At 38.4% G+C, this 25,474-nt stretch overlaps 1 protein-coding gene across 1 annotated transcript in view; it reads right to left on the bottom strand.

The window, feature by feature from the left end:
- Positions 1 to 25,474, bottom strand: part of SLC24A3 (solute carrier family 24 member 3) — a 311,310-nt gene that overhangs the window by 140,524 nt on the left and 145,312 nt on the right. Inside the window, exon 3 of the mRNA XM_075203825.1 lies at positions 3,967 to 4,043. Coding sequence (XP_075059926.1) covers positions 3,967 to 4,043 — 77 coding nt within the window. The remainder of the gene's footprint in view (positions 1 to 3,966; positions 4,044 to 25,474) is intronic.

The following is a 25,474-nucleotide window of genomic DNA, read 5'->3' as shown; positions in this document are numbered from 1 at the left end:
GCTTAATATAGATATCAAACTATGCGCAAAAATTTTGGCTAATAGACTAAATTCGGTCCTTCCCTCCCTTATACATTATGATCAAGTTGGCTTTATACCGGGGCGTCAGGCTAGAGACAACACCAGGAGAGTCGTTGATCTGATTCATATCATTAATATCAGGAAGACCCCGGCCATTGTTCTCTCCCTTGATGCCGAGAAGGCTTTTGACAGGATCTCCTGAAGCTTATGTCCCGAGCCTTGTCGGCGTTTGGGTTTTCGGGTAACCTCCCCATGGGTATTCAGGCCTTATACTCTCGACCCTCCGCAAGAGTCATGATCAACGGTTCTCCCTCTGACCTTATCGCCATATCCAATGGTACACGCCAGGGGTGCCCTTTGTCGCCTCTCATCTTTGCCCTTGTTATAGAGCCTCTTGCGGCCTCTATCCGGGCCTGCCCGAACATACTGGGTGTGCGGACGGGGAATCTGGAGAGTAAGCTCTCTCTCTTTGCGGACGATGTCCTTCTGACTCTCCTGCAGCCTGAGAAGTCTCTCCCTGGACTCTTTAGCATTATACACCATTATGGCCTCCTCTCAGGGTGCAAGTTCAATATTACGAAATTGGAAGCTCTCCTGCTTAATATTCCCTCCCCAGAAGGACTGGTACTCACCTCCCGCTTTAACTTCCGGTGGCAGAGAAAGAAAATTAAATACTTAGGCATCTTCATTACCGACTCCTATGACTCCCTCTACCGGGAGAACTACCCGGCCCTCTTTGCTAAGATCAAGTCTGAATTGCTCTCCTGGCGCTCACTGATCATTTTGTGGTTGGGCAGGATCATCTCTGTCAAGATGAATCTCCTTCCTAAGCTCCTCTATTATTTCCAGACCCTTCCTATCCGAGTCCCCCTTTCGGATCTGTCATCTATCCAAAAATGTCTCTCTAAGTTTATCTGGAACGGCCGGTCTCCCAGGATTAAGCTGGCTCTCTTAAAGAGACCCACCAGTGGTGGTAGGGGTTTCCCGGATTTGAAAATTTACTATTGGGCGGCTCATCTAAGCCAGGTCGTAGCCTCCTTTGCCCCCCCCCCCACAGCACTGTCGTGGGTTGACATCGAATCCGCCTATCTCAATTTTCCAGTTTTGTCCTGTATATGGGGTCTCTCAAAACAAACTAGATCTCCTCTCACCTCCCAATGCCCTACCCTACTATTTTCAGCTGCAATATGGGAGACTTGCCTACCCCACCTCAAGATTCCGGTGTCCTCCCTTACTGTCCTACCTCTTTGGGGTAACCCTGCCTTTTCTCCTGGGCTCTCCGCTGCCTTCTATAGCCCCTGGCTCACTGCGGGAGTTCGATTTGTCGGAGACCTGTTATTTCAGGGGGCCTTCATCTCCTGGGATAGCCTACGCTCTAAATATCCAAGTCTCCATCCTAAATTTTACGAGTACTTCCAATTACGACACTTTGTGGGCTCTCTCCTCGGGGGGCCTCCTCTCCCTCCTCCTAGGTCTCCCTTTGAATCTCTATGTCTCTCCTCACCCTTGAGTAGGGGCATGATCTCCTCTATCTATAGCTTAATTCTTAATGTACTTTTACCTCCGGGCGGTAGGCATGAGAGAGAGTGGGAGAGGGATCTGGGTTTCCCCCCCAGAGGAGGATTATTGGGAAATCATAAGAGACCAAGTTGCCACCAGCTCTATTTCCACTTCGGTGAAGGAGAACGCATATAAAGTATACTATAGGTGGTACTACACACCCGACAAACTCACCAAAATGTTCCCCTCTAGTTCTCCATTATGTTGGCGGGGTTGTGGCCAGATGGGCTCCTTTTTGCATATTTGGTGGTCCTGCCCTAAAATATCCTCCTTTTGGGATCGAGTTAGGGCCCTCCTCGCCTCCCTCCTTCCATGCCCTGTCCTGAAAGATCCATGGTCCTTTCTTCTCTGTTACACTTTGATGGATGATGATAGACAGTCTGCAAAATTGGCCTCCCATGTCCTGGCTGCTGCGCGTTGCCTAGTAGCTAAGTCTTGGAAACAAGCTGAACCCCCCACTCTGGCGGCCCTGAGATCCTATATCTGGTTTATTGCCCGGATGGAGCAGATTACATACCACCTGCATGATAAGGATGATAAATTTCACCAGATTTGGGCCCCTTGGCTTTACTTATAACCCCATACCTCTTGTTCTAACTCCTTTCTCCTAAACAGACTCCCTAGGTTCATAAGCAGCCTGACTCTGAACTCTCGATGCTGTTTTCCTTCCCAGAGAATCTAAGTAGTAATCCCCTCTGAAACTTTTATTGCCCCTCTTCTATTTATTTGTTTCTCCTCCTAAAAAGGAAAGATAGGGATAGGGAACTGTGGGGATAATTGGGAAGTGTGTTCTCTTTTTCTTTCAATCTCGGTGGCGACCAGTGCCCCCCCCTTCATTATATTGTTATAAAATGTTATAGTTTCTTGAGTATTCTAGATGACAATTGTATACTTATCTGTTGGTTTATTGTCAACCTCTGCCTACTTTATATATTTGCTATTCAAATATTTTTAGCTTCATTGACACATGCTCATGACATGTACTGTTCTCTGTTTTTGTCTCTCGCCCCGCAAATGTACTAATTGTTGACTCTTCTCTGTACATGATTGCTATTTTTTCAAAATAAATAGTTAACAACAAAAAAAAAAAGTTGACTCATCAAAATCCACCATATTGAGCAGTGTTTCACTCAGCTGAGTGGCTAAGAATGCCATTGTAATGAGGATATACAACACAGTACAAACCTACAGAAAAGATTATAGTTTCTTTTTTTACTACTACATTACCAGATTGTTCTCCTTAGACCAGTGACGCTCATAGGGGCATATTCAAATAGGTCCGAAGATCACGGTAACACTCCGGAACGACCGACGAACATGATACGCATTACCGAAATAACTTCCCTGGTATGACTTTACTTCGCCTCCCATATGGTTGAGGTGGGAAATCTGCGTTTTTGCGTACCGTATTACTTTATGTAATACACAGCCGGCGCGTAACCGTGATCTCTGGACCTAATTGTATATGCCCCATAGTTTTAAGAATATAACAAACATACTTTCACATGAACATAGCACAAGAAAAGCAACCTCAGAAAGACACAACAACCAATGCTAAAATAGTGTAATAAGCAACACAAAATACACTTTATCTACACTGTTTTCTTCTATAAATGTTGATTCTATACTAAACCCCTGAAGTAGACTCCAATGGAACAGTACCACTTAAAGTACAATAGTTAGTGGGAGACTATTTGCTTATTTTGTTAAGTACAGATACATGTAAAAATACATGTTGTCTTATAACTAGTGTGTCTCTTTTCATAAATAATTACTTGTAGCCTGCAGCATGCCTAGGTTTGCAGGGAGATATTTGGAGTGACAGGCTGCCCCTTGTTTCAATGTTGTAAATATTATTATTAATTTTCAGTATGGACAGATTAATAAAAAATCTCAAACAAAATACAAAATATTTTTTGCATCATTTTATTAAAGGGGTTCTCAATATATAACTTGTATTTTCACTACAATTTTCTTCTTTCTAGAGCACCTTAATATTTCACACTAGCTTTACTTAACTTATAAAGAGGGACTGTGATAGGGAAAATAGTTTTACGTGGCTAACTCCTTTACCTTTATTATATTGAGCTATACTTTTGTTTTAAATGGTAGAGGTTAAAGATATGGAGACCTGCAGTAATGGGGTAAGGAAAAATACAGTAAAATTGGCCTATCGTGGCAAACAAAGGCTCAGCTTGCAAGGGTCAAGTTCTGTTGTCTTCTGTGATGATTCAAATTCTGGAGTATCCCCAAACTCATTTCATTATACCATGGACATATACCCCAATGACTCCTGAGCTTCAAATTGATAAGTAATTCATCATCATCAGCAGCAGCTATTTATATATCGCCACTAATGTAAATATAAATAAATCAACAACTTACGAATACAACATGCAGAATGACTGCTCCATGCCGACGGTCCTCATTTGAGAAGATGTCACTAGGGAACTCATGAAGAGCTAGAAGAAAATAATGCAGCAGTCAGTAAACGTTAGACACCACTATTGAGAACCAAATATCTAACAGGAGACATAAAGATTCAAAGTATTAAGAAGCCTGGGCACTGCAATGGGATCCACCAGTGCTCTCACTAGCATACTTGGCAGAATGAAAAATAAAAGAATTAAAACCGTGCGCCAAAAAATTACTGTATTACTTTATTTTTATAGTAAAAATGATATGCTCCGAACTACATATAAATTTAATTCTGCATCAGATCATGGTTGGCCTTTTACTCATGAGTCCTACACTGGAACCACAATCTATTTGATGTACTGCATGGCCCTTCCGATGAATGCTCACATTATTGGACATTAATTACGTACTGCTCACATTATTGGACATTAGTGAAGTAATGCTCACATTATTGAACATTAATTAACCAATGCCTGTGAAATACTGACATAATATTATACTGAAACAAGTGAAGTATGTATGCTGAGAGAGCAAATAAAGCCATTATTTGACATCTATAAAAGTTACAGGTCATGTATTACTGAGCAGAATCCTATATATAACATATTTGTTTCACTTCTCTGCAGCAGGCTGTCATGTTAAGAGGGAGGTGCATCTCTAATACAGCAAACAAAGTGATTGACAGCTAAACAGACATAGGGGCTGATTTGTAAATGGCTAAAAAGAGTGCCTTTGCATGTGGAGCCCCTTTATTAAGCACCGTGGCTGTACGTGTATTGCCGCAATACCTGTTCTGTTATCTCTGGATGGAAAATAGATAGAAATAATTAAAATGTATGTTTATTAAGCATTTTTTTAATGTGCAGAAGATTTTACATATTTATTTAAGATTTTCTAAGTATCTATTTTTAAAGCTTTCATTACATTAGTGTAATCTGAGCTTATCGCACTGACAGAAAGTAAGTTTCACCCAAATGTAACAAAAAATGGTCACTGGTTCAGCTGAGCGGTGCTCACCTCACCGGCGATATCTGCTGACTTAGGTAAGAGGACTCTTAACACTCGCCAAGCCAATAACAACGCTAAAGCAGTTTATAAAATTTCCCTTTCAAACCGTAGGAGACAGGACCTGCCGAATTGGAGGATCAGAACAGAGCAGGTCCGTAAGAGTTTGGTATTTTATTGATCTGACCTAACTCCACCCAAACGTAATGTTTAGTTTTGAGTGGAGTCTTCCTTTACCCAGCTTTTCTTACAACCCCAAAGGGAGTGCATATGAAGTCTGTGGAGACCTTAAAATAAATAGTTTGCCAAGAACTTTCTGTACGTGCTATTTCTGTATTTATACACAGTGATCATATTTTGATTTTTAAACAACTTTTTCTAGTATAATTAAATCTCTCTAAGCATACAAGGAGCCTTATTAAAGCAATGTTACTCCTAATGAACAAATCTCCCCAGAAGCATCAGCCATAAAACAGAATTCTAGTAAATGAAGCAGCATAACTTAACCAGTGACTCAGAAACAGCTAACATGTTTTTGAAGACCTGAACTCACATCATCAACATGTACAGTAATACAAGTGAATAGAAAAAGTCATTGAAAATGCGAAGCACACGCTGATGGCTGGAATGAACATTTTAGAATGCTTCAAAGAAAACATGCATAGCTATTTTCAAAGATTCTTACGGCACTGACTCATCCGGGTGACATTAAAGTCAGCTGCTTATAAAGGCTGTAACCGCAATTCCAGGGGTAATGATTGCTGAGGCAAGTTGAAAGCTTGAGAGTTTACACAAACTGTACCTCTCTGCTCTTCAAACTGATATTTCAAATTAATCACATGGGCCTGATGCGGAGTGGAACGCAAGTAACATGTAATGTACGATTGGAGAAAGCGTGCGTAAAATGAGCATATATTTGCGGGCCACGCAGAGTCACATACAGTACAACTAAGGAAATGTTTCACTCAGCATGAGACACAATGTATACATCATGTATCGATGTTGCGCCATCTAGCAAGTGGGCGGGATTAAGAAGAATAGCCAACTTTACTGGTAGTCTGTCAGAACTACCCTAAATGCTGGAGTCTGTCAGACATTCCGGGAGAGTAGGCAGATATGTTTGTGGTTCTTATGTGAATCCATACACTCAGGATATAGTACATAATATAGTAAGCTGAAGGCAATTTAACCTGTTGCTATGCCCTCCCAGGCCAGCTTTCCCTATATCTTAAATCTCTACTGCTGTAAAAATGGCCTGGGAGGGAGCATAGCGTAAAGAGAACACGCTGTATTAAATGCTCTCTCCTAGGGAATGGAAGAGGCAAGACACTGTGTAATGAACAAAGAAAAGCAAATGTGTTTATGGCAGGTTTTGTTTAACACCAACAGGTCTATTTATCAATATATGAATGGGCTGATTTTTTTAAAAATAGAAAAATCACCTATCACCATAATTTATTATGAGCGATACTCAGCAACTTCCCCAATACTGGCTTGGAAAGGTAAGAGTTAACTTAGCGCTTTGCCAGGCCAGTCTGAAGGGATATTACCGTAGATTTGTAAGGTGCCATAGTGCTCCGCAGCGCCGTACAGGAGGGAATATGCGCATGTGTGACCTGGCTAGACTTGGGCTTCCAGTTAAACTAATTAAAATAATAAAAAATAAATTGTAACAAAAAGATAGTTAAAAACATTTTATTTAAAAATAAAAACATATCTTAAAGTAATTCACAATTAAAAATATGTTTTATTTAAATAAAGCATTTTTTAATTGATTTTCTTCTGCTATGTACATCCTGAGAAGCGATGACAGAAGGATTGCAGTAGTACAGGTAACGCCACAATCATTGTTAAATTGGCTTCCAGATGCAAAGCTTTCACTGTGAGACAACTGTTGGCAGCACCCCCTTGATGTATAGGACAAAGCTCTATCTTTGGCAAAAACACAGCCGGAGATGGAGATTTCTGCCCCTTAATAAACAGATCTACAATTTAGTAAATGAAGCAAAATTGGTATCATGAGTAAGTGGTATAATAATAGGAATTATATAGCAAACTCAAAGCTGCGGCAGTACAAAAGAAATGAATTTGTTGAAGAAGAGGGAGTGTGGGATGATAGCTCTTAGGAATTGAAAAGATAAAACTTATTAAGCAATGTTCTGCCCAAACAATGCCCCACACCACCATGTTTCTTTTGGGTCCAAAAATTAGAACTGTCTCTCCAAAAATAGTGATTCATTTACAGGCGGCCTAGTGCTGCGTGTGGTCCTCCAAGTATTCTTTATGCCCTGGTAGATCTTGCTGAGACAAAGTGGTCTCTATTTATGTTTTTAAATATATTGTCCTAGCTTATTACTGATTAATAAGATTATTGGCCCTTTTGAGCATTAGAGGGCAGCATCTATGGCCCTTGAATTATATCAGGTTGCCTATCACTGCCATAGCCCAAACGACAACACCTAACACTGTTCGTGCACCCATTCCGAATAACACTTTTGCAAATCCTTTGGCCAGTGGCTGAAATTTGCACATTTGACTTTACAAACGGCATTATTTATTAAGATTTGCCAGAAGGCTCAGCAGAAGGTAGATGTACCGGACCCAGGAGGGCAATACATCAATGGATATAGGCTGACTACTTAATGATCAGATGTACTCATGTACCGTCCTCTTCCACAGATAATCCCCTCTGCTTCACAGCCTTCTAACCAATCTTGGTAAAAAATGTGTTCTGATTGTAATTATACGTTCCCTTCAATTAATTTGATGCATTTTGTCCTCCAAAAAAAAAATTCTCCTCTATTAAATTCAGTAGTATTCTTTTCAATAACATATACAGATTCACATGTGAATACCAAGCAAACAAACCACCCCACACCCGTTAGTCTTATGTGCCATGCAAAACTGAACACCAATGACCTACCTAGGCTACAAAGATAGAGTAAGAACTCCTGTGAAGGGGCTTTAACTAAGCCGTAACCAAAAGTCTCAAAACTCCACAACTCATACTGACAGTTACCAGCTGTGATAGTGTCTGAATGATACAATATAATTAACTTTTCACAGTATGTGAGATTCTATTTTTGAGCTGTCACGATGCATGCCCTTCACCTGTAACATATGCATCTTGAAACAGCTGCTCCTCAACAAAAAAGCAATATAAAGAAGAGATCAGCCCCCTCATTGAAAATGAACTGGAGATCTGTACCCTAGGGTGTGAATCATATTGTTTCATTATTTGTGCAATATTAGAATTGTATAGAACTCCACAATCTCACAACAACCTGTAACTATAAATACACAATGACCTACTAAAAATAAACGTGTAACAAGACATATGTACTCTCCACTGACTGATCAAGTATCTTGGGAATTTGGCAGTTCCAACACAGCTGTAGAGACAATGTTGCTTTAAGCATTACATAAGCAATGCAATTCTCTTCTTAGCTACACTGGAGATTTACAGCCAGAAAATCAAGCAGATTTTTCTGATATGTGCAAAGGTTTTATTTTTTCACTCTTCTTTTCAGAAAAGAAAAGGTTATTTAATTTTAAGGCAATCTGCAATTACACTTTAAATATATATGTTAAAAAAAAGCATAGGTGAATATCCCCTTGGTAAAGGAATTGCACTTGACATTTGGCCTATTCTTCCATTAGCTTACAGTCTCCTTGTAAAGTAATTGGTGACATTGATATTTCCTGTTTCCAAAAAGATCACACAATGCTTTTCTCTATCAGTCAGAGCACAAGAATAACACCTAATAGAATCTCAGTACACGTTTCTTCATACGTTGTCTATGAGTACTCGATGATGACGAACTTTCATTCATGGGATGACAATGACATCATTGTTTCCATGGCAACATTAGCAGAACAAAGGGCATCACTAGTAGAGCACTGCCTAGTTCTAAATCTGAGCAGAGCAGTTTCATGAAATGTGTGTGTATATCTATCTTTACATATATATATATATATATATATATATATATATATATATATATATATATATACACACATATATATACATATATATATATATATATATATATATATATATATATATACATACATACACGCACACACACACACACACACAGTAATCCATAGGTCTGTGATGGTTTACTTGTTATTCAAGGCACAAAGCATATAAATAGTCCAACGTAAGTGTGAATCTTAGTATTTCATTGTCTCTTTCCATTTGCATGACACTATATTTCACGGCTTGATCCTGATGTCTAAAAATATTTTTTTGTAGAAAGATTTTAATTTTATGAGTAATATGATGCTGTTATCTGTGAATTCTCACAGATAAAGAGTTTTAGCGTGCCGTAGCATTACAATTTATACTGCAGCGTCATTAGAGATTCCTCAAATTCTTAGGAGTTGCCAAATGTATGAACTTTATATAGAGAATGTAATTTGGAAACATCCACTCCAAAATTGAATGGCAGCATATACAGATAGATAGATAGATAAATAGATAATTTCCATAGTAAACCTTACAAGAATAATAATTATAACAAGATGATAGTGATAGTCATAGTCTATAACTGGATCCTGTTCCATTACAAGTCAGAGAATGTTAGCTACTTTAATGTTATTAAAGTGTAGATCTATGTTTTTCATTTTATCATTTGTGGATAATAGAAGTTTGTCTATACTTTATTTTCCAGAGCTAGGGACCTATTTAGTAAATATTCATTTTTGTCACCTCTTATTGCAGAAACAAAAAATTCTCTAATTGCCGCAATTTATGAATAAAATCTCGCCGAGCCAGATAACCGGCATCGGTGAAACTTGCCTGGAGAGTTGACCTTAAGAGTTAACCAGCCTCAACCAGAATGCGCTGTGGAACTGAACTCTCAGTCTTGGCAAGAAAAAATAATAATATTTTTCAAAAAAAAAAAATTACAATCAATTATTTCAATAATAAAGCATTTTATCATTCATAATCTTCTGGTATTACAGCCTCGGATGGCGAGAATGGCGAGAATGGAATAGGTACTGTGGTGGTATATGTACCACCACCATAAAAATGGTGGTGGTACAATAAGCTTATGCGTTCAAAGCGCGGGGGAATGTAATGCCAACAAATTTCAGAACATCTTACCACCGGTAGGGGATACTATACTATCGTCAGTGGTAACCCCTTGATGTAGACGACAAAGACAGATAGCCAATTTGCCACTTACCTACATTCATAACTCTAAACTTCAAGGGAAGTTTTTTTTTTGTGCTCCATTTAATGCCCCAAGCCATGTATGTGTGCCGGCATTTTTTTTCCAAAAAGTGTTTATCTTTTAAACTTATTTTTAAGAATGAAGAAAATAAATGCTATAACATAAGATAAACATATAATAATGCTTGAAAAAGCAACCGCTGGTCCCTATGAAGAGAAGAGGGTCTAAAGACGCAGATGTTCACGTGCCAAAGAGGGCCTGAGTATAGACATATGTGTACTTTTCCTTTCATCTTGTTCTGTGATTCATTCTTTAAGATGCTTTCTGCTCTAAATGGAATGGAAGGATGATGTAGGGTGAGATCCTGTGTCCATGCACCTTATGGGCTCGAGTGCTTTGTGCAACACAGGAAAATATGCATAGCTTTTTAAGTTTTTATATTTCATTTAGAGGTACATCTGGAGCACTGTAATTGTTCTTTACGTCCAATAAAAAGATGCATCTAATACACAGCTCTGGTATGAACTAGGGAATACTCTAATTTGTCCTACTTTTCAAGTGATTATAAGGGTTTTAAAATGAAAACAGGCCTTGATGTGAATGAGCTGTGTGATAACTACAGCGTGGATATTATAAGAATAAAATCTAAAAAACTGCAGTTGTGAAAATAACAAAATATTTCTTCCTTTATCCTAATAAATAACAATAATAAAAAGCTAATATATTATTTTACTTGCCCATAATATTTCTACTTGAAACATGTAGCAATGAGCTTATGAAGCCATAAAAAGCCTGTGGCTAATACAAACATGGCATAGAAATAACTCGGTCATGTGTCTGGTACAAATGCATTGGATGAACATATTTGTTTTGGTGAAGGGGAATTTGCTTCCGAAATATTTCTGCAGTGACTGATAGGATAAGTAGTAAAATATCCATGCTTGAGCTAAATATAAGAGGTCTGGAAACAGATGTTTTCATTTTCTCCTGCTTAATCTGTAAAATGAGTCACTGTGTGTTTGATTCCTTACATTCAACTCCAAGGGATAAGAGATGGTAAATGAAGCAAGAACTGCATGTTTCTATGCTTTAGTGCACATGGAGAGATGCGAATGGGAAGCAAATGATGTTTCAAAAGTTTCAAACTATGTCATTTAAATTTTATTAATTGGAAAAACTGTATCCTTTAGTAGTGAGGCTCCTTTTGAACTCTATATGATCTTTATAGCTTTTACAGAGCTGATTTACTATTGTCGGCTTCTGTTGAGATGAAAAGCCAACTGTTAATGAAGTCACTTCCTGTAATATACATATGTATATATATATATATATATATATATATATATATATATATATATATATATATATATATCTATATCACACTGTAATAACGTAACACACTCCACCTTCTATGGCAGTTGTCTCAATAAAACATGCTCCGTCAGATTGATAGAGGGACAGACAGACAGAGACAGACAGATAGATAGATAGATAGATAGATAGATAGATCAAATATTTCTCAGTACAAGCACCATAAACCCTTTAATGTTGTTAATCATAGTATGGAATAATGAGCCTGATTTTCTCCAAGCTTGCAATTAAACTCTAGAGACCTAACACTTTCACTTTAGTCCTGTAGTACACCTAAGTCAGTGAACATCTTGTAGAACATATACGTAAGTCAGTGACCACTGTAATATACTACTCTGCTGATACAAATAAAATGTAACTGATGGAGATGGACAATGTAACCTTGGTTGATTATTCTGTATATTTTGATATGCTCTTTATTCTACTATGTAACTGCAGTTTCAATAAATAAAATGTTTTATTAAAAAGAAAATTATTTGATTTTAAGAAATACAGTATAAAGAAACGTCCAGTAGCCACTAGCTGACCTCACTAGTTTCTGACCCATGCTGAACTCTGACAGCTAATCAGTGCAGGTCAGGAACTAGGTCAGCTATTAGCCATTGATTGCACAGACTGCTTCTGATTCGGTCAGGAACCCAGTAGGCAGATTATCATGGATCATGACTGGGCAGGAAGGGGGGGGGGGGGTGTGGTGAATGATTGGTGAGGCTAGAACATTTTTGCAGTGAAAGCCGCAATGTTTCCTTATGTAAGTCTACTTTAGACCTGCCCTGTGGAAAGTCTAACTATACTTAGGTTTGCGAGTTTGCAGTTACAGATGTCAGTGGGCCCATGATCTCACGGGACCCGTGGTGGTGAGTGCAAGAACTTACCTTATGAAGGGGGCATTGTTCTAGCCCAGTGGTTGATTGTTTTACCCACCCAAATGTACAGTTGCATACCTTGCCTCACCTTTGCACCCTTTAGCTGGGTCTCTAACGCCCTTGGTGTGTTTGGTATAACAAAAAAGTAAATACTGGCCAGATCACACCAAATTGTAGAGCATGTTATGTCCAGTACATGCAGTCCCAGTTACATGACAAACATAAGAGCTACTATAGGCATCCAAAATATACCGCCCTCTTTATATAGGAGGTGCACCCTTATAGTTGTAAACAATGGCAGTGCTAAGGTTGCTCTCTAGTTTGTCTGACAACTGGCAGAGCTCATAATGTGAATTATTATTCTTTAGGTTATTATCAGTAAAAAAAGATATGTATAAATATTTCTCTAAGCCGAAACTCACATGTTTCCGTTCTCTGCTTTCTTAACACCTTCTAATAGATAACTGGTGTCATAAATTGAATGCCACATTACTAACACCTAAAAACATCTACATTTGATTTCCTCACGGCTTACTCACAAAATTAATTTTTGGCTCACTGAGAACGGTAAAAACGTTTATATTATGCAGGATTGTTATACTTTGATCTGTTGTTTAAAAACCAAATTGCAGCCATGGAAGTAGACGATATTTGCCTATTTATCATTTTCTTAGTAAAAACAGAAATGGCTGTACACCTCTACCGGCTCTGGTGCAACCTATTACTCCCCATGATAACACATAGTGCCATATGAGTTAACTAAACCAGTCCCTTGGATTTTCATGGGGACAAATGTAATGCTGTGGTCCTGCTGCTATCTAGAAAATGGCAAAATTGGCATTTAAACTAAGAACGTTTAATATAGTTTAGTAGCATATGTGTATTTGCATTCTCTAAAGTATAAGTACATAGAAATTACACTTACATGCAGTGGTCGAGATGTAAATTTAAAGAGGCGCTATGAAAAGTTAACCATGACACACAAGGCCCTGAAGCTTTAAGGAATTTGATAGCTTTGAATTCATTTAAGCCCTATTTTTAGATACTTTTTAACGCTATTTAGTGAAAGACATACTAAGGGCCCACCACCTCTCCCATGTCACACACACACACACACACACACAGACACACACACATATAATGAGACACACAGACAGACATACAGACCGAGACTAGTAACATCCAGTATACACAGATACTGAGAATTACATCCAATATGCAGAACTAGAGCAGTGCTCCTGTGTAGTTAGTTCACCACTACTCTGATTTTTGGCAGACTCCAGGTGCTCCCGTTTACTTTCATAGTCCAAAAACATACTGGTAGGTCAAATGAGTTAACACAAAAGGCACCCTAGTATGTGGGAATTAAAATGTAAGCTCCATTGGTGAAGGGGCTGGTGACCTATTGTATGTAGAGCGCTGCATAATATGATTGGTGTTATATAAATAAATAATAATATATATTGATTAAATAATTACTCAGAATGCATGGTGAAAGAGGTTAATTTTTTTTTATAAAAAATATATTTTTAAAAATTGTTATAAAAATGCTTGATTGAGAGAATAAAGCATTTTTTTTAATGATTTTCTTTTTTACTGTTATCCCCATCCTGAGATGGAGATAACAAAACAAGTAATGTGGTGGTACATGTACCACGCGATACATGTTAATTAAGCTTTTCCATGTAAATATTACGGCCAACGATAACTGTGATATTGCCCGTGGTAACCCTTTGATGTATTAGGCAAAGTGTTAAAAATTTCCAATGAAAACAGCCATTTTAACTGGCAATAGTGCTTTTGCCCTTTGATAAAACTCTATCTATGTTACAGTTATTGATAGGGAATGATGCACGTAACTTAAATTCATAATTTAATAATATTTAGTAAATATGCCCCATAGCAACTTTAACTTTGTACAATCCTTGTTCCACTGAGACTCACTGTACATTACTTAGTATGCTGTTTACATACCCAAATACTAATTACACATCTGCACATTAAAATACACTGCAAATCAAAACACTTTTTCATTGGCATTAATTTCCAAATGATTAATGACAGGCTGTGCACTTATACAATTATATAAATCAGGCAAAAATCTCATTAGAATAATTCTTCTTTTCTTCTAGATTCTTTTTTATAGCATTCCTTAGCAGTATTATAAATAGTACAGAGAGATAGAGAACAGGCTATAGAGCCTGTTCCTTACCAGCCTACATGTATTGTACGTTATATTTGTTTAATGCAGGTTCAATTCATAAATTACAACAGGATACACAAATAGAACAAATAGTGGCAGGGCAAATTCCTAATGGGCAAAATTTTAATGAATTAACAAATCTCTGACATTCTAATACATCGTCATGACAAACATTATTATTCTTATTACCATTATTATTTCATACACTTTAGTTGACAAGTCTCATATATAAAAAGCAGAAAACATGAAACAAATTATGCCTGTAATCATAGAGGAGAGCACAAAATAAATCTTCTTAAGAGGATAGTAGATAATCTAATGGGTTTAATGAGACATGTAATTTCATTCCTTATTTGACACAATCGTTTTTTCCTTTAGACTGATATTTATTGGATATTACAATAAAAAGAACGTTTCCCCTATTTATAACACATAATTTATGCTTTAGTACTCTTCCTTCTTATGTTTATATTTGTTATTTAATTATATAGGTTCCATTGTTATATAACAGAACTCGGCTTGTTTGATTACTATTCTATGTAATTATTTTGAGTAAACATTATACATTTTGAGATATATATATATATATATATATATATATATATATATATATATATATATATATTTATTCAGTGTACTCATTAATTATATCTATTGGTTATACAGGTTTTAATTTTTACTTACCTATATGATATCACTAATTATATATAATTATTTATATAATTATATATTTCTCTTTAAATATAAATATCTACCTATCTATAGACAGACAGACAGAAGATAGATACAGTGGTTGAAGTAGGCTAGTATACAGTGGTATGCCATAATACCACTTCTCCTAATGCCTTCATTATAAAACTACCAAATTCTAATCACTTACATGTTCCGTATTGACACTTCTGAATTTCCATTTCAGCAACTGTATATATTTATTTAAATCATTTAATACCCCAAAAATTATTTGGCAACAATAAGTGTAAATGCCCTGGAAATCTAAGAGATTGAAAAAAAACAAACAGATTTTGAAAAATATGTTTCCAGGTGCATTCACTATATTAAACTATCTACTTTATTAAACAGTCTACTCTCTTAGTGTTAACTTACCTTGGAAGAAAAGGTAAATATCTATTTGTAGTAATGTCATGACATTAAGAACTGAGTAAAATTAGCCAGAGAGCAAAGAGCTTTGAACTCGCTGACTACATATAATATAATAGGTGGAATAAATGTCTTGCACTAGATTGTTGAACTTTTGCTAACAGAGATAAAAAGGTTAATTGCATTTCAACTCATATAATATGATAAGACCATGAACATACAGCTTAGGTTAATCTACATATGAAACTACTCATGACTTTGTCAGAAAGAGAACCGTTAAATGCTGTACCTAGAGATTCTATTGATCTGTGCCAGTGATGTGCTTATGGTACCAGGGTGCTTATCATAGAAGCGATAGTGTAATGGAATACAGTGGTAAAACAATACAGCTTTCATTATTATTATAAGACAGGTATCAAGCACTACTTGAATAACCTAAATTGTTCGCTATGATTCAAGCTGTCAGTGTGGTATTGTTAGTGGACCCAAAAGGCTGAAAACCCAATTTTAGTGGTACAATGGGCTAACCTGTAATGGAGTTTGGTGAGAGGGACATTGCTGCTCGTAGCAGGCAGTATGGGTTTTGTGGCTTCACAGACAATATGTCTGTTTAAATGTGAAAGCTAAAGCGCGGTTGTTCTTGGTAGCTGGTCACACGGCTGACCTGAAGGACTCTCTTGTTCTATGAGAACGTTGCCCCTTGCTTTGGTCTTGACTATGGGCAGTTGGGCATGGCATCCGTGACTCGTTGGATAAGGTTGTTGGTCTTCTTCCCTCTACCTACTGTTTGTGGTTAGCTTGTTAAAACAATAAAAATCTAATTTTATCAGCACATTCAGTGTCTAATTAACAGTTTGTGAGCTCTCCTTGGGGAATAGGTTCCAAACAGGGAAATCTCTAGTTCTGGGTCAGGTATAGTGATTTATGTAACATGTATAGCATGCAGTGCTCTGTGATGACATAGACATCTACACAATGTGTGCTATCAGACCATTACACTTTCAGACTCATTTGTATACTTGCATTCTAAATCTAATACTCTATAAGCTTCCCAGGATTCTAAAAGCTTAACGCTATTAAAAATATCTCTGATATTTTACATTACAGATTCCGTTAACAATGTTAACGTGATTTAATCAGCATTTTGTAAACCAACTACCTTTTATGTTATTGGGGGATTAGTTTTAAGCGTTGCTTCAGCTTTCAGAACAAACAGCTTGATGTGTATTGGGTTTGCATGTTGGGTTACTGAACCGGACCTGCCTACTCGGATAATTTCTTCCATGCTGAATGTTCTAGGCAGCTGTGCTTTCATTTGCTCAGCAGTATTGTCTGCAGTCAAAACCATACATGTTTAAGTAGATCTTCATTTATGTAGCGCAAAGTGGAATGGAGAAAAACTATATTAAAATATGAAACAACTTGTTTTGCTACTGCTATTAAAGTCTGTGTTTTCCAGTTACAGAGTAATAAACATTAGAAAAGTCATAGATCTAAGTTATAAATGTAGGTTTAGAAGCTGTAGATGTGGATGTATCAATAAGCCTTTCATCTCCACTCTGTATTAACATCACTACATGCTGGCTTAGGCCATCCCATTTTAAATTTGCCTACACATGGGCACACAGGCATACTTCCCAACATGTTAGTCCACGGCAGCGGGGAAGGGGGGCGTGGCCACATCCCCTAGCGCCCATTAGATATCTCCCTTCTTCCAACATTCCCACCCCCGAGATACCCCCGGATGGGACAGCGCCTTAAAAACTGGACTGTCCCGCTGAAATCAAGACCATTGGGAGTTATGCACAGGAGTTGGGAATACTCTGAGCTGCTCTTACCAGTCTAATGCTCTTTTTAGCTACAACTCTTCTAGGTCTGCCCACTTTATCTCCTGTATGTCTCTGTGTCCTACGTTTTGAAGAATACATGTAATAGCTGCAAAGAACATCATGAAATAAAGGATAATAATAGTTTACTACAAAGACAGAATCCAGAATCTACAAAACGCAACAAAGAATTGTTGAATATGTAAGCTTTCATTACAATAAAAAGTACGAAGCCTAACACACAATTGAAAGGCAGCGGGTCAAAATTTGGGGCATGTCCAGTGATCCTCTCTGGAAGCCTCCAATGAAGCCCCGTTTGGTTCTGGGCCTGATAGGACACATGTGGCTTCACTCCATATGTGCAGTCCCGATGCATGCTCACATGCGACGAAGCGGATGGTCCAGCATCTCTGGGTATCCGTCACCACCTATAGCAGCCCCTATGGGCCGCTTTGGTGATAGTTTTGTTATTGTCAGATGTATAGAAATAAAAAAAACCTTGCCTTAAATAGGCAGCAATCCTACTTTCACATAAACATGTATTACATAAAAGATTATGTGGCACTAATGGCAGCATTAAACAACTGTTTGGTATTTAGACTTTATATTAGACTTTATATATTTCCTTTAACATATTATTGCATTATGGTAGTGTCAAGTAGTTAATACTTGTTAGGAGAGCTTTTTGTTTTAACTTTTATTCATATTGTGGTAACATATAAAATGTTATATCAGTGGCACAAATATCCCTAGTTCAGTGATTACTAAAAAAAGAACTTGATGAAATGGACAGAAATACCCCATATGAAGAGATAGTATCAGCAAAACTCAATAAATAGCTTTAGAATTGTTGGAATTCTTTTTGACATAATACTATAAACAAGTCCAATGAAACTGCCTTTTAGGTATACATAAGGAGTTTTACCCCAAACAGTGCAATGTATGATTTGCCCTCTCCTAGACATGGGTTTGTAGGTAGTTTATTACTACATTTGGTGGTACTAAATGGTAAATCCACCTTCAACTAATACCTAGTAGTTGTTTTGTAAATAATACAAAATACGTGCACAAAACCAGATCATAAGTGTAATAAAACTTTGTAAATATTTGTTGTCATAGGAAAACACATTTGCTATTAGGCTTTATATAATACAGCAAATATAACCTTCCTTCTTGCATACAAATCAAAGTTAAAAAAAAGTTTTAAATACACACACAAAATCCTATAATATATGCATGATCAATGAAGAGAGCAGCAGCTTCAGAGGTGAAAGCACAATAAGCCAATCAGAAGTGGTTAGCTAGGGCTGTTGATCGTCATCATCAGCCCCTAGGCCCTTACTGTACTCTGTCACCGGTAGAACACCCCTTCCCACCCCGTCACGACTCTTCAGACACAAGCTGGCGCAAGTGTGGCACACTGCATAGGAGCAGATACTTATATCTACACATCAGGCTGCTCCTGTTAATGTTGGTAGTGTTACACAAAAACAATCGCTATATTTGCATTACTGATTTAAATACCAAACAGCTCAACAAATTTGACATAAAACATTAAACTATAAAGACACAAGTGAAAATCTGCCAGAGATTTCTTTGAAGACCAGGAAAAAAATATGTTTCATGCAAATCTTACTTTCAGGCCAGTAATAATTATCATGGTAATCTGCCATTTCTAAAGCTTTCATCTGCATTTCATTACCAGTCTTTAGTGACGTATGCCATTGAATTTGTAATTCAGGATATGCTTCATTAAATATCATTGTTTTTCAGTGGACGCCTATTAGATGGATGTCTGCTCTATTCAGAAAGCGGATTATTGTGGATACTATATAGATAAATCCTTATGCTCATAAGTCCTACTCAGCAATGTTAGAATGCTTTGCAATGCTATTATATATATGGATCAGACTGCCTGAGACATTTTCTGCATACAAGTTATTTGTGTAAGAGAAACACAGGAATATGTGATCTATCCAATAAACTACAATAATTAGTTTTTCTACTGATTAACATGTGACAATTCCACACTTCGCTGCTGAGACAATTCCACTCTAACAGCAATCTACCTGCTCTGCTCCTGTGATGTACAGCGATGTAAGCCATTTTGAACTGGAGATGAGAGAAGTTGTGGCAGAGTTTCATACAAATTGAATTCTGCAGTGAAAGAGGCTGTTTTACAGAGGGGCAAAGTTCTGGCGTTACAATATTCAATACTCTATAAGTAGAGCTGTGGCAACAATGGTGAAAATTCATTCTGCACTGGGGTGAGGTTGGGAATAATAAGGAAGAAGTCTGGGCAGAACAAAAATTATAGGGTCATTTCAGGCTGAACAAAATGATTTGGGGAATTCCACATGGAACACTTAAGGAACAGTTTCACTAGACAAATGTGCGAAATTCAGCACCAGTATTGGAATAAGAGGAATATTCAGCAGAACAGGTTAGACCAGTGTTTCCCAACTCCAGTCGTCAGGGACCCCTAACAGTGCATGTTTTCCATATCTCTTTACTGGAGCACAGGTGTATTCATTACTAGCTGACACATTTTGGAAGATCCACAGGTGGAACTAATTATTTCACTTGTGACCTGGAAAATCTGCACTGTTAGGGGTCCCTGAAGCCTGGAGTTGGGAAACATTGTGTTAGACCAGGGTTTCCCAAACCCAGTCCTCAGGGCTCCCCAACAGTGCAGGTTTTCCATATCTCCTTGCTGGAGCACAGGTGTATTCATTATTGACTGACACATTGTAACAGATCCACAGGTGGTCCTAATTATGTCACATGTGATCCAGAAAACCTGCACTGTTGGGGAGCCCTGAGGACTGGGTTTGGGAAACCCTGGGTTAGACTATGTAATTCATCTCTATATTGAACTATATATAGTCTGTGGATTCAATGCACCACTGAGGACCGAGATGTGTCCTGTGTGTCTCTGAAGTCAATAGCTGATATTGAATTACATAGATGACATTCTTGTGAATACTGGTTCAGGCTATAAAATTTCTGCCTACCCCGAAGGCGATGAGGACATCACCAATGCACCATCTAATGGGAATGGCACTGCACACCTACCCTTGCAAAAAGCAGTATACCTTTCTAACCTGTCTGTAATATGACACAAAAGGCAAGAGAGAATTTTAAAAAATATGGAGGTAGAAGAGAAATGCCAAGCAAGGAAACGGTAAAAGAGGCAAAGTTTTCACACCTACATCAAGGCACATGTGGCTGCAGTGACTTATTGTTCCATAAATCTATCATACATGTATCTACACTCAATAAGGGATTGGGACAATAAGATGCAAAATTGATGTGATTTATAGAAATTGCAAATGTTGTAGGGCAGATTCGCCTGACAGCGCTTGCAAACAAGCAACCGCAGTTCCATGTTCCATATACTCACATTTTACATTTTGCGGTACGATCCGGCATAACAATTTGTACAGGGGCATGGGTGTACAGGGGGCGTAGCATATTTTTATCCGCATTATTTTCTCTGCAATATTGGGGAGCATGCACTTAGATAAGTGAGAGCTAACCACCATGTGTTATCCAGCGGGTGACATTCAAGCTCTGCAAAACTTTTTTTTACATAAACATCTATTTAAAATATTAAATGATTTATCTCTGATGCTCACTTTAGTATTGTTGTTTTGTAGTCTCTGGTTTACTCTGTACCTGACCTCCCCCCCTCCCCCCACTTCACTATACATTTTCCTCCAAGTTGTATTTTACAAAAACATACTAAATAAAGGGATCGTTTTAATTGCTTCTCCGCCATCGTTTATTGTTGATGTTTTTATCTGTTTCCTTTAACAAATACAGAGTCTAAAAAAATAAAAATGAAATGACCAAAAAGCTAAATTAGACCCCCCCCCCCCTCAGGCCTTTGAGAAAAATCTCTGTTTTTTGTGAACTCAACCATATTGGAGAAACTGTACAGACTGAAAACAAATGGGTGTTCCAGGCAGCACATGATTGGATGCGAGCTTGAGAATGTATCATATAATTGGCTCACATAAAATCATTTGCTGTCCTGTGTGGTCTGGAATATCAGTCATTGCAGTGTGTTAAACAGGCTTGTTAGCACTAATTTATGTAATAACTGACATACAAATATTAAAGCCTGTATCAGTTTGATTGATCATTTCATTGAACAAGCAAATTGTAGATTTTTTTTCCCTGTTTCTTGTGAATTGTCTTAAATATTAGCGACATCTTGTCTATTATCTCCTGGATCTATTCTTGAAGTATGACAAGTGAGGCTTTTAGGTGGAACGCACTTAAAGTGCAACAGGGTTTGTAACAGACTGAACACTTACATTGAAGGGTTAACATCAGGCTGGGCCCGACCAATGGTAGCTCTTGTGGGAGGGTCCTGGGTTTGATATAGCTGACTGCATTTCCTGGTTTTCTTCACTCTTCAGCACGAGATCCCACCCACCCACTCCTTAGTTACGGTTACGTTATACAGTTTGCGGCAGGAAGGCACTGCGTTCAGCGGCTGGTTAGTAGGCGCTAATGGAATTTGGCCGCAGGTCACTGTCCCCTTAGAGGCACCAGTTACTCCTTGGTCCTTCGGTGAGGAGGGTCCCCTGTCTGGCTCGGTGAGGGAGGGCAGCATGAGTTTAGAAGGGGTACAGTCACTCTGACGCCAATTCAGCGCATGACAGTTTTGGGATGAGATCTCCTTGTTAATGGATGTACGGCGGTTTCGCCAGTTCCCACGTTATCTGGTTATATCAGCTTGGGAGCTGTCCCGCAGGGCCCTTTCTCCACCACCATAGGTTAGTTAAAAGTAATATAATTAATAAAATATGTCCTCCATTTTTTCGCAAACTTATACATGACTCTGTATGTTTATTTTATATAAGTGGTTACATTTTTAAGGTGTTATGAAGGTTAGGGGGACATACACGGTGAGCCCTTTATATCTTAACACCATAAAAAATGTACAGTGAGGTTTAAAAAAAATATATAATAAACTAAAATCAAAATTTTCTGCTCAATACTATTTAGCGCACTGCTGGCCTGTGGCCTAATTTCATTTCTAATTATACTTTGTTTTGTGTTGGACACTGCATGTTCCAGGTCTGCTCCTTTGTGCGGCCAAATGGACCCAGCTGTAACTTCTCTTCTTTGGCATCGCTGCGTAATCAGCAGGGACATCAAGGAAATATTATGCATTAATAGAGACTCTGGTTGCAAAATCTGTATTTTGCTATAGTCGCTGAACTACTACAGCTGCTCATGATTATAAAGCAAAACAACAGAACAGATTATTTCAAACTGAGGAGGAAACACAGTTCATGATTCTGCACGTGCCACAATGATAGATCACATCCAGAGTTTTGTTTTGAACATTCACTTAACTATATTAACTCATACTTGCCAACTCTCCCGGAATGTCCGGGAGACTCCCGCATTTTGTGAGAGTCTCCCGGACTCCCGGGCGAGTGTGGCAATCTCCCGAATTCTGCCCACTTCACTAGGAAGTGCCCCACTTCCTAGTGAAGTGGGCAGAATTAGATCCCAAACGCCGCGATTCCCGGTGAATCGCGGCGTTTGGCCCCGCCCCCGCTGTCAAATGACGCAATTTGCGTCATGACGTCACAGGGGACGGGGCCGAAATGACGCGATTTCGGCCACCCCGCCCCTTCACGCCCCCCTCCACTGGCTGGCTCCCGGAAGGGAGCTGAAGAAAGTAGGTAAGTATGTATTAACTAAATTTAGAGCTAAAACCTTATATAGGACAATAGGGGTCAGTTATAAAGAATATGGCTTCCATAGTGCATCTATATCATGTACTATTATGGGACAATGCATACATATGTCTTATCTCTCAACATTGAGACGTGCAGAATCAGGACAAAATAAGCCCCGCCGTGACTGGCCTAAACCACGGCCAGATCCTTCCCAAAAGGCCCACTTTGGGGTGAAACTCCTCCTATTTTCACATAAGCTAAACCCCTTTCGAGGTCCACAATTTGCTGTGTGTGTGATCATTGTGATTTGCATATCATCTGCACAGTTGACTACATTCTCAATAAGAACATCCCATTATCACATCAGACAAGACTACATCATTACTTTCTTGCTATCTCTTACTGTACTGCTCATTCATGTTTCATATAACTATTCGCCTTGACATTGGAGACTCCTTTCTTTCAACTATATTAATTTCCTTTGTTTAAATACATTGATTCATGTGTGCACATCTAGGCACCTTGGGCTTATTTATGCAGCCCTAAACCCTGCGAGAAATGTTTTTGTCTGCATGGTTTAGGCATTTTTAAGCAAAATGTTAATTTACTAAAAGCCTAACGTAGGAGATATCGGAGAAACTCCTGCATTAGACAAATTACCGCATTAACTGTAATCCCCATAATAGTCAAGGGGGACTGTGGTCTGGGCAATTTTATTAAGTTCCGAAAAGATGACTGTGGCAGGGTCCCCGAGTGTGCACGTTTGTGGCGTTCATCTTTAGATGGACTCCAGCGCTGGAAGGGTTAACACCCAGCGCCAAAGGAGTTAAATCACCAGGGCAAGACAACATATGTAGAAAATTAATGTTTTATAGTCAATTGCATTATAAAAGTGTATTTAAGATGTGGAGAGTAATACCCGACACACCATTAAAGGGGTTAAACTTCGGCGGAGTGTAAAAAAAAATGTTTTAATAAATGAATGTAAAGATTTAATGTATATTTAAAATATATATGTTTAAGAAAAGTAATAAATTACTTAATTGTGCCTTGGATTGCCCAGCGGTGACCAAGGGGTTCGCCGCAGACTTGATCCCCCTGGCAGCCAGTTTGCGGTGGCTGCCAGACGGGTTTGCAGAGCAGCCTCCTGCTGGGGGACCGCATACTGGAACTCAGAGAGCTCCAGGTAGCAGCAGCTGGGGTCTGCTGCCCAGGGACCTGGCTAGCCTACTGCTCAGAGTGTAGTTAAGTTGCTGTCTAATGCTTGCAATGATAATGTTCACTTTTAGTTGTGCTTTAATAAAGCAGAATGTAAAGATCTAGTCACAATTCCTGAAATTTCCTTTAAATGCTTCCAGAGATCAGGAGGACAAGCTAAGACAAAGCTCTATTCAGGAAACAGAAAATAAATAATTCATAGTCATAAGTCATACTTGCCTACTCTCCCAGAATCTCTGGGAGGCTCACAAATTTCGGGGAGTCCTCCCAGACTCCCGAGAGAGCAGGCATTCTCCCAGACAAAATGGGGACGGGGCTTGATGACACAAAATTACTTCATTGAGCACTGCCCCCTGATTTGAAAAATGCCTTAAATTTGATGATTTCTTAGCAGGCGGCGGGGTAACGTTGATGCAATAGCGTCCACTCTCCCACTCCTACCCGTCACATGACCTCTGCTGCAGGATCTCCTGGAGCAGAGGTTTAAAAATTGGCAAGTATGTCATAAGAGTTTTTCTAATGCTGCAATAAGTGGTGAGCGCTGAAGAGTTGGGAGGGAGCTCAGAAACATACATCTGTTTGACTGAAAAAGCAAATAAGAAACTCTTCTTCAATAAGCATTTCTTTAGCAGGAAATACAAGCATGGTGATCGCTAGCTTATATTGGTTGCCCCAGTCTTATACCCTGCTCAATCTGAACCAGTGGAGACAGATGGATCACTGGTACATAAAATGACAGTCCAGAAGCTGCCATTACTACAAATTACATGGGCTCATCCACATTCCAAACAGAACGCAACTCTAATAAAGTGACAGGAAAATAGCATGGTATAGAAATCTATTAATATCCATACCATGTTGCCTATACTATCCACACAGACATCCGTGATATATGTGGCTTTGAAAAGACCATGGGAAAATGTTGACTGCATCATACTTCAATGGGCAACAAATAAATCTTTATATTTTGCTATTTCCTTGGTAATTTTGCATTCCAAAA

Source organism: Mixophyes fleayi, chromosome 3 (genome assembly GCF_038048845.1).
Source record: "Mixophyes fleayi isolate aMixFle1 chromosome 3, aMixFle1.hap1, whole genome shotgun sequence".
In the NCBI taxonomy this organism is placed as follows: domain Eukaryota; kingdom Metazoa; phylum Chordata; class Amphibia; order Anura; family Limnodynastidae; genus Mixophyes; species Mixophyes fleayi.
This window is presented reverse-complemented; position numbering and strand designations above follow the sequence as displayed.